This window comes from Meleagris gallopavo, chromosome 2, assembly GCF_000146605.3.
Source record: "Meleagris gallopavo isolate NT-WF06-2002-E0010 breed Aviagen turkey brand Nicholas breeding stock chromosome 2, Turkey_5.1, whole genome shotgun sequence".
NCBI lineage: Eukaryota > Metazoa > Chordata > Aves > Galliformes > Phasianidae > Meleagris > Meleagris gallopavo.
This window is the reverse complement of record NC_015012.2, coordinates 87,809,092-87,825,937: the sequence shown is the minus strand read 5'-3', so window position 1 is coordinate 87,825,937 and position 16,846 is coordinate 87,809,092. Positions and strand designations below refer to the sequence as shown.

The following is a 16,846-nucleotide window of genomic DNA, read 5'->3' as shown; positions in this document are numbered from 1 at the left end:
ACTTTTACTCTTTGAGAAGCTCAGTCTTGCTCACGGGATCGTGGATGGAAGAACACTCACTTGTCTGCATCAGAACTGGGCACTTTAGCCTAAAATGAGCTTATACTGTGTACACATAGAAATAAAGGGGAAACTTTACTGATAAAAATATTGTTAAATATTAATTATCACATCATCTTCAGAGACAAATGGCAACTGAATTAGGGTACCTTCAGGATGTCTATGACAGCACCTCATTTCGGCTAACCTGCTAACTCTTGCCTAAGCTGTATCACAGATTCCTCACTTGGATCTAACCATTACAGAATTTTAAAATCTGTGGGTGGTTCAAGAAGTAGTTTTATTAAAGTTCATGTTTTGTGCAATGAGCCATAATGGTTGCTAGGTCATAAAGACCCCACTGAAACACAGGAAAATGAGGACAGAACATTTGTTGAGGTGATTCAGCTATGCATCCAGAGCAGATCAAGCAAATCATGGAATCCATGTCTTTAAAGGTACTTGCAAGTCTTTCTACGGGATGCCACAAGGAGGGGTGCAGTTCAGTATTCTGGATTGATACGTAAGATTATATTCTGCCCCACCTACAAAGATTTCTTGGTTTATTTTTTGATTCTTACCACGGGAAGAGTGAAAAAACGCAGCTTAGATTGGTTCTGACTATCACTACAGCATAAACCAGATAAAAGGATTATATTAAATTTATATCTTCGAGCTACATGGCATGCCAAGTTTGATTTTGTTAAGCTGTGACAATTTTAAAATCTAGCAGTGGCTAAAATATATCAAAAAAGGTTCACTTGAGAATTTCAAAGACAAATTAAGATTCAGCCTTAACCTAGCAGATTTGAGCTCCACACAAAAATGATTGAGCCTTTTCCTTCTTAACATGTTATCTTTCAGATTCTTTCATCTTACCTTTTTCCAAGCTTCCACATTTTGGGGGAAAACGGAGAATATGAAAAAAAATCATAGTCCAGAGTTTCATCAGATTATTTTCCAGGAAAAAAAAAAATCAAAGCTAAGTGCACAGAGAATTCTGAAAAGAATCTACACAAAATCAGTAACAGTACTGATGTTTCAAGTTGAAAAATGACAATATTTTCATGGAGCATTTGAACAGTTTATAGGTATAAGGCTTTTCTTTGCATTTGTCAGTTATAGATCTAAAAATGACAAAGCAGTTCACTAGCATCTCGCTGAACTAAGACATGTAACAGTAAAGTATCACCATCACAAGAGCACAGAGAAATATTACAGATGCTTCTCACTGTGTAAGCAAGGCCAACTGGGTAGTACTACCCTCAAAAATTGAAGGAAAATGTCAATTCATAGAATACAGAAGAAAACGTCTAATTGTTCAGTGAGACCATGGACAAAATTTTTGCCTGTTCTATATTACTACTACCCTGAATGACAGTTGAAAACCTTGCCAGTTTTTAATTGCTTCATATAATTAGGTTTTAATACAGTTGACAAAAAAAAAAAAAAAGCAACTACAACAAATTTAACATATGTAGTAAATAAGAAAATTTGCATTAGATTTGGAGGATCTGGAAGGCTGCCATTAACCATAATGTTTTGGAACAAGATAAAGTCATCCATATATTTAACAGATGTTAAACAAAACACAATAACAAAAGTGCTATTGCTAAAAATTTCTTACGGTGATTTCAGATCTGGATCTGTGTTCATAACAGAACTGAGTTGACAAACGAAAAATATAGATTCAGATAAAAAGAACACATAAGAGAATGGCCACACACAATGCAGGATCTCATAAACTACTGCAAATATTTGTATTGCTCTAAAAGTCATCTTGATTAAAAGTTAACTATGTATTCACTGTTTCCAACCAGTTCAACCAAAAAAAACTCAAAAAACAAAATTCAACTTAAAGCATGGTAAAATGGCCTGCTGTTTATACAGTTTTTTCACCTGTATAAGTACCAAGCATAGCATTTTTTATGACAGTCATTTATTTCATACTTATAAATAAGACAATTTTCAACAAGACACTACAGTACGGAAACTCTCTCCATAACAGAAAGTTATATCTGGGTTCTATTTTAGTTCTTTGCTGAAATGGTTTTCTTATATTTGGTTTCTTGATATATGCGTCCTTGGTCAAGGCAGATGACAAATGTAATTAATCTGCAAAGAAAATCCATTTATTTGATAGTTCCAGTATTGAAGGAAGCTTGTGCAACCTTTGAGTTTGTTTTCTTGTTCAAAGCTGTACAGATGAAGTTTCCAGCTTCCATCACGGTATAAAGATTGACTCCCTGAAAAACAGAGGTAAAAATCATTTAAATGCACACACATTGAAAATGCTTAAATGTTATCTTATTTTGCTCCAAGGTCTAATTTTTGGAAAGGGTCTGACTCATATCATAAGTCATTAATGGAGCTCAGTAAAGTCATGGTGACCTGCATAACAGTAACAGCTTCCTGTTGGTGGGAAGTTCCACCACCATCAGGGTGATCTAACAATAGTGAACCAAATACTATATTAATAAATTTTGAACTCTAAAGAATCTGGAATAAAGAATCAGAATAATAACTAGAAGTTGGAAGAAAAATATATTGTCCAAATATATGTGCTGCAATTACTTATCAAGCACTAAAAAACTTGATGCTTGTAAATATTCCATCTGCATTTCAGGAAAATGGTGGAAATCCACTGGCAACTAACATCAGTGAGAAACAGGATTCTGCATTCTCTTGAACAAATAAAACCTTCTTGAAAAAGTTCCCCTCAGTGCAAAATTACAGTTTACACTGGTAACCCAACTGAGCAAAAACGCAGCTGCTAGATCAGTCCTAGCTAAAATGGTCTCTTGAGCGACTCATGTACACTTGAAGTTTTAGAGTTAGATCATGTAAGTAATTCAAGCTCTTGCACTGAAGATTGGGAATTAGAAACCAGTAAAGACAATAGAAGGGATGCAAAACAAGACATTCAACTGCCAATACACTGAGTAGCTACACAGAACTGGGAGTAGTGCGTCAGTCAGCACTAAAGAGTGCAAGACTTATTACACCAGAAAGACATTCTCATAGTACTGCACTGAAGTTCATAAAACATCATTTAGTTGCTTAGAATTTTTAAAAGATCGAGAGCTTATTTCCATGTTCTACACTAAACTTAGTCTTTTATGTTCTTGGAGTTGGCTACAAACGTTAGTGAGTACAGAAAATAATTTACAAAAATGAAGTCAAAACATTTTTAATTTGGAAAAAAAAAAAATAGATTAGTTTCCAATAGTAATGAGCACCGTCTCAAGCTTATTGCTAATTTTTGAAGAGTTATAACAAGGGCAATTTCAGCTCATTCTGTTTTTATTTCATTGGTCATTACTCAGCTTTAGTTTGTAGGATACTATTGTACGTAACAGTCTCAAAATTCTTAATAGCATCTGTGCTTTTTATTAGGAAGAAGCAAGGTACATTCCACCATAGACATACTTGGTGGTTAGGTTATGTAAGATGCCAAAATAAGAAACCAAAACTATATAAAAATCACATTTTCAGCACTGTAACACTGTATAACATGATACATGTTGATAAGGAGTATATTTACATTTCATATTCATTAAATGGAACATAAGCATATCTGCCTTTTAAACTGTCAGTCTTACATGGCATGAACCCAAGTGGATTACAATGAAGGCACAAATTCCAGCATCTAAAAGCATAGCTCACAGATGGGTACAGGAAAAGAGCAGTGACAGATATTTGTAAGGTTGTTGAGTCAAAATAATGTCTTCAGATAGATGCTCATACATGTACTCAGGTCTACTTGGTAACCATTTCATATATTCAGAATTATTCCTTGCTACCATGAAACATAGAAACAAGTTTCTCCAAAAGCATCAATGAGCACGAATAAGTTACTTCCATCAGAAAAGCATCTGCCAAAAAGCACAATTCTTTAACTATTGCTGACTATTCAATTAACTGGTTCTCATTCAGCACTCACAAATATCAAGTCTATTATCTGTACGAACTTCGGTTTCATTGTCAGGATGTGAGGGTAACAGTATTTTGTCACTTTTGAGAAAAGCTTATTGTTTGCTAACCAAACTTCGAAGACACTGTAAGTACAAGTACTGTTTACTATAATTACACAGGAACCACATAGAAATTGTCTGTATAAAATATACAGGATCCCTATAAAGTTTAGAATCATAGAATATCCCAAGTTGGAAGGGATCCATTAGGATCACTGGATCCAACTCCTGGCTCCACAAAAGGACCACCCAAAAATCAGGCCATACATCTGAGAGCGCTGTTCAAATGCTCCTTGAACTCCGTCAAGTTTGGTGCCAAGACCACTACCCTGAGGAGGTTTTTCCAGTGCTTGATCATCCCCCAGTGAAGAACCTTTTCCTGATATCCAGTCTGAACCTCCCCTGATGCAGTTCCAAGCCTTTCCCTTGGGTTCTATCGCTGGTCAACAGAGAGTAGATCAGAACCTGCCCATCTGCTCCCCTTCATGAGGAAGTTTCATGAGCATGAATGATCTATGACATTATTTTCTGTCCATTTACTATGGTACAACCAATCAGTTGTAGATAGACTATGCTGTAAATTTCACACTTATCCTTCTAGACATTCATTTCATGCATCATTTCTTGGTTAGGCAATGTGAAGAACAGTATATAGCAAATATTAATTATTATTCTGATGTATCTAGACAATCTGAACACAGTAACATGCAATTAAATAGTGCCCATCCTTTGGCTGACACTTTACATGACTTTAGTCAACAAAACTAGTGCTTTAGTGCATCACTGAAAGGAACAAGAGAAGGAGCTCTTTGCAAATGGACAGCATTAGTAATTATAGTTTCATTTTTATGCCATCATACAAAAATGGACATATTAATAGATTTTTTTCATTGATTATTTTACAGAAATATCCATGGTACAAAAACCAAGCAAGACTGCAAAGAACAAAGCTCATATACTAAAATAAGAATTTTGAAACTCTGTATACATACACAGATTTGTCTCTCATCCAGTAAACCACTCTCTTTTTAATGGGCCAGAAAAGAGTCAAGAAGCAAAGCCTTGTGCTATGCTATTTCATAATTTATTTATTTATTTTTTAAAAGAGCACTAAATGTTTGAGGATGAGATATTTATCTTCATGGGATTTGGCATTAGCTTTTAGAATAAGCTAGATTCCAAATCATTCATAGACTAGTAAATCTTATCAACCAGACTGGAACAAGGTACATTTCTTTCAAATAGGGTATTTTTACTCAATTGATTCCTTTAGCTGGGAATCAGTCAGAAAAGTCAGTGGATATTTTCCCCAAAGAACATTCTGAAAGACTGTTTAAACAGTACACAGCAATGTAAACTAAAATGCATGGTTTCCCCTCATTCTAAATAACTGTTATTTTTAAAGAATGTGCATTTTCTTCATGAAAAAATCATCACAAATCACCTATGAATCAAAACTGAGTCCACTTGTACAACAGACATTTGAGATTACAACTTTTCTGAACAGGTATTTGACATCTAACCAGAACTCCCTAAAAAGCACACAGAAGTAGATGATCATTACAGTGAACTCTGTAAGGCACAGAAAATGATTTTACAGTGCTAAGGGAATGTTCATTTCAGAAGGAAGTACTGTGATCCTATTATGTCAAGCAACTCTGTTAGAAAGAACGCCATACTGAACTTCAATAGACAAATAATTCCTCATAACTTAGATCTTTGTATGGCAGACATTAGACTTCAAGCTCTTCTTAAAGTGGTTTAAATGCAAGCCACAGACATTACAGTTTTGTCAGCTCCTCCTATGTCTAAGTTCAAGGTAAAATCACTGCATAACTTAAATTAGCAAAAATTCATTATCATATAACCATAGAATCACTCAGATTGGAAAAGACTTTAAAGATCATCGAGTCCAACCACGACCTAACCAAACTACCCTAATTGAGGCAATAGAATGACTCTAAGCATTTGCTACTGTGCTCCTCATATCTCCAAGGTAAGGAAATAGGGGTTATTCAAACCCCTGCCAAATACAGTTCTGATCTAGATTGCTCACGAACATCATTCATGTTTTGACAAGCCATGTTGAAACACTGACTTGGCAAAAACTACCATTTGCTTCCAATATTTTACTGCATAGCATCATTGTTCAGTATGCCTTAAAGTCTTAAATACAAAGTAAAGATAACTTACTGTATTGATCCCCAGACCATTAAGCATGTATATCACATCCTCTGTGGCCACATTTCCAGTAGCACCTTTTGCATAGGGACAGCCACCCAAACCTGCAACAGACGAATCCACTACAGCAACTCCCATCTAGAAAATAACAAACACAAAAATGCATCAATATCAACAAGTTATAATTGTTCATAAACAGCAGACTATACACATTATTTACCATAGATAAAATACACATCTCCACAAATGGAGGCATTCCTCAGAGGAAATTTCTTATAACAGCCTTAGTCCTGACATCTTTATAAGGTAAAACTCTCCAAACACAGGATGTGGAACAGAGAACTTATGTGTGATTTTGGCAGATAAACTGATTACTGTTTTAGAGCCAACCATAGTTCTCTGGTATCTTTCTCCTTGTATCTCCACATTATTTTTAAGCCTGTATCTGGTCTGTAAAGCTTTCTAATAACTAAACATAATCAATACATTATTCAAATATGTAATTTTAAGCACATGTACAAATCTTTGCAAGTTGGAAATTTTAATACTAGCATCTGATTTATGTGTCATTCAATGATTTTGGTACATAAATACTCTAAAATGTGTTTTGCCCTTCCACGAGGAATGTCAGTAATAGCATTTTTTTCCTTTAACTTTCTTCTGGTTTCTCTTATTGGAGGCAACGAAATCACCGTGTTAACAACTCTGAATATTTTCTTAGTTTTTGGTTTAAATGAAGACTACGAGATATTTGCAACCAAGTTGAATGCTTCAATGTCAGGAAGAATTACTTTGGGGACACCTTTTAAAAGAGTTTGAGTTCAAAACAACTGGGAAGAGAAAAAAGGCAGTAAAGAGCAGTATCCTGGTGACTGACTCTTTCTTTACAATCTTCAGAAGCCTAGAAGAAAACAGTCCCAAGCCCAATAAATTTCACACCCTAGCACAGCATTCCAAAATCTGATTGTTAAGTGTTAAGTTGCTTGGGTATCATGGAAGCTCTCCATAGGTACAGGTTCTGATCTTTACTTTGAGTACTTTTTAAGGAAACACATGTAGCACAATGTTAAACTTACAAATTCAAATTAAGACTTAAAAAATAGTCAACTGTCTTTAATTCATAATTCTCTGATTTGGGCAAGAGTTTGGATTAAGGTTATTTTAGGATGGTTTTTCCAACCTACTGATCTCTTTCTCTCTCCTGATCCTCACTCAGGATAGTCACAATAAAAAAACACTAAAAACAATTTTCCCTAACAGAAAATACTGCATTTCCTAAGGGATAAAGCCTTTCCTGGGAAATTGGTCAAGCAGGGCAAGGAACTCGAGGCTGTCAGTGCCAGCGCTTTGTTCAATTTCTTCTGTCAGTGACCAGATTTTAGAATAAAGCTGAAATGAGGAAGCATTTTTCTTCTATTACACTAGGCATGTGATCCTAGCCACTGGGCCTACCTTGCAAGAGAAAGCTCTTTATCTTTCCCCTTGGATCAGGTACCTTGGGAAGTATTCAAGCTCTAGAGATAATCAAGAGGTAGGCAATGGTATCAGACAGAGAGGTCATCAGGTCTTTAGAGACACTAGCATTTCTCTCTACCCTAAGCACACTACAGTGTTCCCTCCTGATAGGGCTAACCACCTAAAATTTAGGCAGACATGCACCAAAAGTCTAGACAGACTGGGTGAGGGTGCACCCAGAAAGAAGACAGGAATTCTTGAGCACAGACAAGCTTTCACCCCAACCTTGATGTTGAGTCCTGTGAGATTCAGAGGTTAAATCATTTCTGTTGTTTACATGTACAAGTCATTAAGACCAGCTTAGGAGTCTGACTGCAGTACAAGCTGACTTTTGTTGCTCGCATTCATACTTAACCATCCCCATAGGCTAAACTGGGAGCCTGAGTTTCTCCTTCACAGCCACAGATACAACTAGCTGGCAGGGCAGGCTAAAGATGAGTTCTGGATGTTGCAATTGCAAGTCTCCTTTCCGAATATACCCATCAGCTTCACCTTACATGTGGGAGGTATTTTAGTTCTTAAATAAACTTCCCTAAGGTTTTGTTGTACTTGCTTCTAAGTTCTAACCGTGCTTTCCATAGTTCTGTCACTGGCCTTTGAATTTGGCTCTTTGAAGCTGTGGCAGTTCTGGAGAGTAAAAATAAAAGAAGAATCCAATGAAGTGTTGTGCTATGTCTCATTGTAAATGGGGAAACACTATCTCGAGCTAGATAGTTGCTAAAAGCCTGTAATAAAGACCTCAAACGAGACAAGGCACATAACCATGACAGGCAAGGCAGTAAATACTGTTTCATATTTCTCACACAATGAGACTTTCTGTGAAGGGATATTGTACTTAAAAGTATACTAATCTGTGAATTATGGAGTGAATCACCCAAGTACACGTTTCACATTTCAGTCACTAGTCACACACTTTGTTTGTGTAACCTACTGGTCAAAAAAACGTGTTATACAACACATCTGTGTCCAATACACAGAAGGTATGCATTTGTGATAGCTTTCAACTGGAAATTCTGTTTCTTTCGCACTAGTTGCTAAGATTCATACATTCATTCTGGATGTCATTGCTTCGAGCTCCAAAGTGGCAACTGATGGGCTTGCAAGCATCCCCGCAGAATCACAGAATGAGGTTGGAAAGGATCTACAAGATCATCTAGTCCAACTGTAAAACACACCTAAGGTCTGTTACTGGAAAGCTTTAGGGCACAGTGAAGGTTTAGGGAAGAAAAAAGGGAGATTACAATATAGATGTGCTGTTTCAATGCAAACATGCATCCTTCAACCATTCTTGCTCTCTCAGTCTGATTTTGAGATTCCCATCAGAAAGAAATATTTCCATCAGAAATGTCTGTTTGAGCAGTGAAAAGCTAGAAGAACATGTCCTTTATGAAGTTTCCCCAGCTGTCAGGTTAAGTCTTAACTGCTAGAGAATTCTTCTTGATGCACTTTTTTTTTTGTTAAACTTTCACGAGGTGATAAAGTTATAGGTAAATTATGTGCTGAGGGATATCACAGCTGTTAAAAGAAGATCAGGAAACTCAGGACTAGCTTTAGTATCATATAAACAGTCATCATCTAATTCCAGTGAATTAACTCATGAAACACTTTCCATTGAGCAAACGTGGGAAAAATATCAACTAAATTGGTTTTGGTGACAAAGTAGCATCTGAATACAGATCTGCTTGTACAGATAGCTGCAATGCCACTGTAACGTTGCATTTGCAGTGCAAGGTCCATATCACTAGAGTATATGTTTACTATTCTTTGTTGGAAGGGTTTGTGAATATATGGAGGGGTACAGGATATCACAGCAACATAAACAAAACACACATCTTTGTTTAAGTAGATCTAGGATTCTCAGGCAGCCTCACTGGGTCAATTCAAACTACTTAAACCATAAACTGGAGTGAGCTCCATTTTGCCTACGTAGGCATGAGCTTTCTGGTGGCTAAGTAGTGGTAGCAACAACTTCCAGATGACAGATGATTACTGGGAGACAGTCTCACTTAAACGGCCAACTATTTTGCCTAAACAGAGAAAGAAGGAAGTATAGTCACAGTTTTAAATAGTTAACAGTCCCAAAACAACAGCTTTCATGCTAGTTTGGGACACTCTGAGAAGCAGGATATAAACTTGTCTCTGTCTATCTGCATTAGGATGGATGTGCCATTTAAACATTCAGCAAGTTGTAGAGAAGATCTTAACGATGTATATAATACAGCAGATCAGACTAAATTCAAATCTGATGACTTCAAGTCATTTCTCTTAATATGCAGTGAGTGGGTCTCGGCCTTTAGAATTCTGTTCTTTAAAGTCCTCTTTACAACAGTTCAGACTGTCTACTGCACCATACTGCTATTTAAGCATCAGGCTCAGCAGCATCCATCTGCTTTTGCATGTGGTACTTCTTTCAGTGATAAGCATCTACAATGTGTTTTCTGATCCATGTGTAGAATCGCTGCAGTTCATCTCCAGTATGGCCCCATTCAAAAAGTACTTAAATAACACATACTCCAAGATCCATTCTAACAGTGCTAAAAACAGATGTTGGAAAACATCCTTCAGCAGCACTACTAACTAATTTGGAAGTTAATATTACAGCATAGCCTGTCCAAGCTCAGAGTCTGAAATAGCACCTAATAAATAACTTCTCTGCAAGTTTGAGCAGCTATGAAGCTATTTTGCTTTTGCAGCCCTTAAAAGCAGAAGGGGCTCTAAAAGGAAAGCAAAAAAACTGATATGAAGTGTACATCCTTCATCACATGTACAATATTTGACAGGGTTTTAAAGGAGATAATGAGTTTCAAGCCTTTCAGCAATCTAAGCTTGCAAAACATTCACTGTCAATATGAGATCTTTAAAAAGCCCACAGTCTCATTGTCACTTCCTGACAGGTACTGAGCTGTGCTGAGATTCATGAGACATTGCCCTGCAGCTATTTCATAGAATACATCCAAAAGGAGCACTCACTGAGCTGTTTACATAAGGATGTACGTGGGTGAACAATGGCTTGCCTTCCAGGACCACTCAAATGTTCCAATCTTTCTGAAGACTTGTAGAGTTTTGATCATCACTAAATTCCTGATAGCAGTTCCTGAAGACCTTCTAAACTTCAGCTTTGGCTAGTATCAGTTTACTCTCCAGACAAAGCAGAAAGCTCTTTCCTTCTGTCCCGTGTTAACTTCCTAGTTCCCCAAAGAGAGAGCAGGGAATTCAATACATCACCTTTGTCAAATAGCCAATTTTAACAGGAAACCAATATTGCCAGTGGACAATAAATGCTTCGAGTTTCTCAGTTTGCTTTACTGACTCTCCATAAATTCTTGTTGTGACAGTCAGCCTTCTTCATTACTCATCTTTAAACCTGACTTCACTTGACAGAAATGTGTGTTTGTCCCTTTCTTAAAAATGGCAAGATCAGCATCAGTAACTTGAGGGGTGCATAAACTGCAATTCAGAAGCAATAATCCAGGTCTGTCATAAAAAAAAAAAAAATTAAACTATGAGATTTTGAAACCATAATATATACTCATTTTTTCTGGCTTTTAATTTTCTTTCTTTTCTTTTTTTTTTAATCAATTGCATTTATCAAATATTCAAGTACTTAAAAGATGTAGCTATTCTGAGAACCTTATAGGAATGTCCACAGAAACTTTTCTATGAGTTATATTCTCAAAATGACTAAAAATCAAGATTTGTCATCCCCCTTTACTTTAGTAAGACAACATAAGTAAATATTTTTTAGTATATGAACAATCAGAAGCATGTATTTCTACACATAAAGCAATACGATGTGATGCCACCTCTCCCCGTGGAAAGCTAACTTCTTTTCCCTTCTGCTTCTCTTTTACTCCTCTCTCGCTAAAAATTAAGGCATCACAAAAGAAAACACTTTTGAGAATAAACTGCATCACTACTGCCCACAGGGTGTCACTGTTACATTAAAATCTACTATTTCACATTTCATTCTTTAGAAAAATTAGTATGCTCAGGCAAAAAAATATATCCTTTTCTCCTGAAACATACTGAGATGCAAGCAATTTGTGGGCAGACGTGCTGCATAAAATAGGTTAAAACAGCATTCCTTTAACATATTGCACACATCTTTTCATATTGCTACTGACACATTTATTATAAGCAAAGCTGGCAATGACATCTAGAGTTAAAGTTCCCTAACACTTTCCATCATAAGGCCCTACTTTCAGTTGTTTATTACTTTGTCAGCCTTTAACTGCTGGATCTTATATTTTCCATGCCTTGTCTCTGCCTCAGGCTGTATTGTTTTGGAAAGTTTTAGTGAAAAATGGAGTTGGCTGCTTCCGAGAACCAGTTTTGGGGAAGAAAAATGCTTTGTTATGCTAATATTCAATAATTCTAACACGAGCTTCTTGGAGACATTCTTGTAGCTTTACACTCTCAAATGTGGAACAGGAGTAACACTGACTTCAAGCGTTCACACAGCCTGGGCTGAGGAAAGCTTCACCTCCCTGTCAGGAACCTGAGCAGCCTGGTATCTAAAATGCAGGATAGTCAAGGCATCAACAACCGACCATGTTCTCTCTCAACAAAGAATGAACTAGGGAGCAATTTCTCTCTGAAACTACAAAAAGCCGTGCCTCTGCCCTACGCTGCATCACCTCTACGGGAAATATCTCACCAACTGCCTTCAGCACGCTGTGCTGTGGATCCAGCTCTTCAGTGAAGCCTCCTGGATATTTCGGAGGAATCAAAGCCACTAAATGTAAGAGAGAATGGCTTTTGTCAGGAATTTTGAGTATTCTGAAACGTTCAGAACATCCTACTCAAAATCCGAAAATTCAGAAACCACTATTATTATTGATTTCACTAGTATTGCTTTTGCAGGCACATTTTGCTCTCTTTACAGTATATGCACTCCCCTTTATTTACAGGACATTATAGCTTGCTTATTCAAGGCTGTACATTAGAGCTGCTCCCCTACTAAGGATCACTGACCCTGCAGGAGGGAAAAGGAGACACATTTCCAGACCCATGAAGATCTGATGATCATAAGGGCACTGAATGGCTTTCCATTCTTCCTTCCCAAGCAACCCAGGGCATTGCTAGATTTTCCAGCTTGCTTGCTGGAGATTTGAAGCAGAAATTCCTGCCCTCAGCTAAAGCTCTGGTGGTTTCACACTGTCTGTTACATCTTCTGAATTAATCTGACTTAAAAATTTGGGATAGATTCAAGTTTTTACAGTCAGGAGGCAACATAAAATAATAATTTCAGGATCAGAAAGAAAAGAGAATAAGAGAAGAAAAGCTATGGGCAACAGTGGAGTGGGTAGGATGAAACGTTATGGACACAGATAAAATAACACCTATGCCACACCTATTTAGCCACAAGGTCACATTGTAAATTAATAAAAATAAAGGTCTGAGAATCAAAAGGGAAGACAAAAAGATTACTTAAATTGATAGAAAAGTTTCTGAGGATTGCTCTGAGGGAGAAAGAATGAGCTGAGACTAAAGAGAGCTTGTTTGGAACAGATGACACTGAAGGTCTGATGAAGAAACAAAACGCACTCATTTTGCCAGGGATGTCTCACAGAGGGTAAGATGAGCAGAAATGTGCCCACTGAAATAAAATGGCTGAATTATCATAATGCCTGACTTATAGAGCATCAGCTTAGAGTACACTGAAGATTGGAGCCACGGAAGAAAATGAATGGCTGAGATATTGGCTGCAGGGAATGCACTTTACTGTAAGTTACAATGCTGAAAATGGTAAGTGCTACTACGGTGGACAGAAGAAAGGCACTGTTCTAGTATTTTAAGTGGACGTGGAAAAAATGGAATATATGAACTCAGTGAAAATAGCAAATCTGACCCGAGCATCGTAGTGCCTGAAAAGGCTGCTTATTCCTAAATTCAGCGATCATATAATCTAGTTCATCTATTTTAGCTGCCCTTTTTTTAAGATATTTGTACTTCAGATTGAAAAATTTATAATTTCTATCTCCTCATTCACTCCTGATTAGTGTCAGCGAGCTCCTACCCCTTTCAGCTCCTGGAAGACCAGCTTCTGCTGATCTACTCTGTGGCTTGAGCTGGGTGGCCAAAAACTTCCTGGAGATCTAAATTTCCCTCACTTTGTATACACAACACTTCCAGCAGGATGCACTAAGTGGCAGAGGATGCTAGCTTGTACCTATGTGAGAAAAAAAAAATAGGTGGGCTGCTGAAAACATAGATATAAATGCAATAGAACTCATTTGTAGCAATGACGGTGTTTATATAAAAGCTGGAAAAGCAGAATAGAGCTACTTCTATACAGCAGTATGTAAGCAACAGGGTATCTTAAGGAATGGTAACAGCATTTACAATCTCATCTGACTTTAATTCAGCCAGAGCCCTCACACAGCAGCACCTGACTCCCCTAGAGCCAGGAACATCACCCACCCACAGAAACCACTTTGTTTTGACTTTCATTCCCTGTATTATCTCTGAAATCCCACCCACCTCCCACCCCGCCAGCAAAAAGGGGAACCTCCCCAAAATCCCTGGGGCTAGTATCTCCAGATGTGTTGTGGAGATCCTATCAGCTCCCTAAGGGCTGATCACCCATACAGTATGTGTGGTCTTCATGGTCTGAAACCCGCTGCTGCCTCACTGGCATGGAAACTGGGGAAGCTCAACAGACAAAACCCATCTAAACAGACTACTTGCCGAAGCTCAAGTTTTCAGCTATTTCAGAAACACCAGGATGGTGGTGGGTGTGTCCACGTGCCTTGAGAAGCCTAGGACATCTGTAACATCATCTTCCCCCAAAAAAACTTTTCAATCAGATTTTACTGCACTCCCCTTGGGCAACAGCAACATTTAAAGTCCTGACAGTAAAGCCAGCTTCTTAGAAGAACCTAGTTTATAAGCATAGAACTCTTGTGAACACAGTCTTCCAAAAGTAGATTGGACTAATTCTTACTTTATTAAAATTATTCTTCACTGAGAGCTTGCTTGAGAAGGGACATGAACTTCCGGACTATATCACTACTATTACGATTGTTAAAATAATTCTACCCTGCAGTTGGAACTCATAGATTTGATGCCTCTGGCAGATCTCAGTAACAGTCACTGAAATACCATCATTCCCAAATAAGCACGCAAAAAGAAAAAGGCCTGTTTTTATCAGGGAATAAAAGTCTGTTCTCATATATTTTAATTGTTCTTACTGTTACTTTAAAAAAAAAAGAAAAAAAGAAAAGGGGGGGGGAAGGGGATGAGAGGAGGAAGGCAACAGTTTTCTTACTTTACAAGGCTATTTATTTTGTAAAAGAAGATACCTAAATGAAATCACAGACATTTGCAGCGCAGAACACGTGTTACAATAATATAATTTGCTACTTTGGACAAGAAAATCACTTGAATTTTCATCAAATGAATGTTTTATTTCTATTCATTGTTTTAATTGTTCAGACTAATTCAAAATGTATAAAAAATGTGCAGAAATTCTAGTTTTGTCCTCCCATGTTTGCCTTTTTTCAATATATGTTTCATATTTACAACACATAGTGTAAGCTCACTGCAGTCACTTCTTTATGTGATAGATAATTGCTCATCTCATTTCTGATAATGTATTTCATGACAGTAATGAAGGATTGTGAACGCTACCTCAAGTAAAATGAATGTATATCTCCATCATTCAACCTTATTCCATATCAAAGGTCAGGCCAAAAAGGATTTGTAGAGTCAATGCTATTAAATGAAATGTGCAGCTTTTTATTCAGGCAAACTACTATTTTGAATCTCTCGTATTTCTATTTTCATAATCCCCTGAGTGAAAAAAATACTTTATTCTATTTTAGTATGTAGGATGTAAGGAAATTTGGAGATTCTACTCCTCATTATTCATTGACTAAATATATTCACCATGAAGAAGAGCAAATTGCCAAAGACGTATAGTAAACTACCCTTAGAAAAAAACTCCTGGCATTTATTACATCATCTGGATTACACAGGTGCATATCCATCTTCTCCCATATTTGGAAAAGAAGAAATACATTCTCCATTTTAATACTTTTAACTTATTTACAGCTAGACCTGGAGACTTAATATTTATCATCACAAAGTATAAAGCCAAATGTCCTTTTTCTTCAGGAGCACCAAAGATTAACAGATTAGAATGTTTTCCACATGTCCATTTTACTGTCAAGAGAATATTAAAGAAGTTTTCCAGCTTCCGCAGCTCAGCCAGATGTCAATGGATCCCACAGTGAAGCAAAATTGGCTGAGTAGCCTTCTCATGACCCCAGCATTGTTTTATCAAGGATCACTTTAAAGTATAAAGGGCCATTTCTTGCTGAGTTCTGTAATGTTTTTCAGCCCTTTTCCCCTGCAATTACACAAAAGTGCTGACTTTGTTGAACTACTGATATGCAGTAGTATTTCTTATGACTTCTCTCACACTGTGCTGTAATTGCTGTTTGTGTTGGCACAAGAAAAGTACCATGTCTTGTTTCCACTGTACATTTCCGGACTTTGGTTTCAGTAACATCAGTGTGGGATATTGTACTGGGCATATGTTTTGTTGTGTAAACATTAACTGGTAATTTACCCTGTCAATCTCCACAGTATGGCCTCTAATTACCAGGGTTGAGAGGCTTCAGATGGACATTCTGTAGAATATTTACAATAGCTACACTGCTGCTTTTTTTTTTTCCTCACTGGTATCTGTGTTTTGAAAACCACTGCAAGGAAGAAAAAGGACCACCACCAAAAAAACCCCACCACCAAAAAAAATCCAATAACAAAAACAAATGTATTTGTTTTTTCTATCGCTCCTAGGAAGACTAGGATCCCACTTAGGCAAGCACAACTTACAGCAAAATTTCAATGCAAGTTATGGTATAATAAATTAATAAATATTCCTGTTTTTTTTATTATTATTATTGTTGGTTTTTTTTTGCAAAAGATATAGAAAGGAATAAACAGATTGTTTCCATCAGTAAATTTGAGTTTTCTATTCATTCTCACTAAATAACTCCTGAACTTGCAAATAGCTATCCACAGGCTTAATTTTATTCAAGACTCAGACAAATGTATTTAACAAATGGACCATTAAGGTCTTGTTGGAAAACATGGCTTCTACTGTAAAGATACAGAACCAAGGAGCAATC

The 16,846-nt window shown here is 36.9% G+C and overlaps 1 protein-coding gene across 3 annotated transcripts in view; it reads right to left on the bottom strand.

Annotated features, from left to right (window-relative positions):
- Positions 1-1,477: 1,477 nt before the first annotated feature.
- The window catches only part of HMGCLL1 (3-hydroxymethyl-3-methylglutaryl-CoA lyase like 1), a 72,123-nt gene continuing 56,754 nt past the window's right edge, over positions 1,478-16,846 (bottom strand). For 2 of the 3 annotated variants that reach the window (XM_019613216.2, XM_010707824.3), the window contains 2 exons: positions 6,207-6,332; positions 1,478-2,285 (listed from right to left, as the gene is read on the bottom strand). In XM_019613216.2, coding sequence (XP_019468761.1) covers positions 2,172-2,285; positions 6,207-6,332 — 240 coding nt within the window. In that variant the 3' untranslated portion in view covers positions 1,478-2,171. Of the gene's footprint in view, positions 2,286-6,206; positions 6,333-8,276; positions 8,337-16,846 lie in introns of all 3 variants that reach the window. The other variant, XM_019613215.2, reaches the window with a different exon arrangement.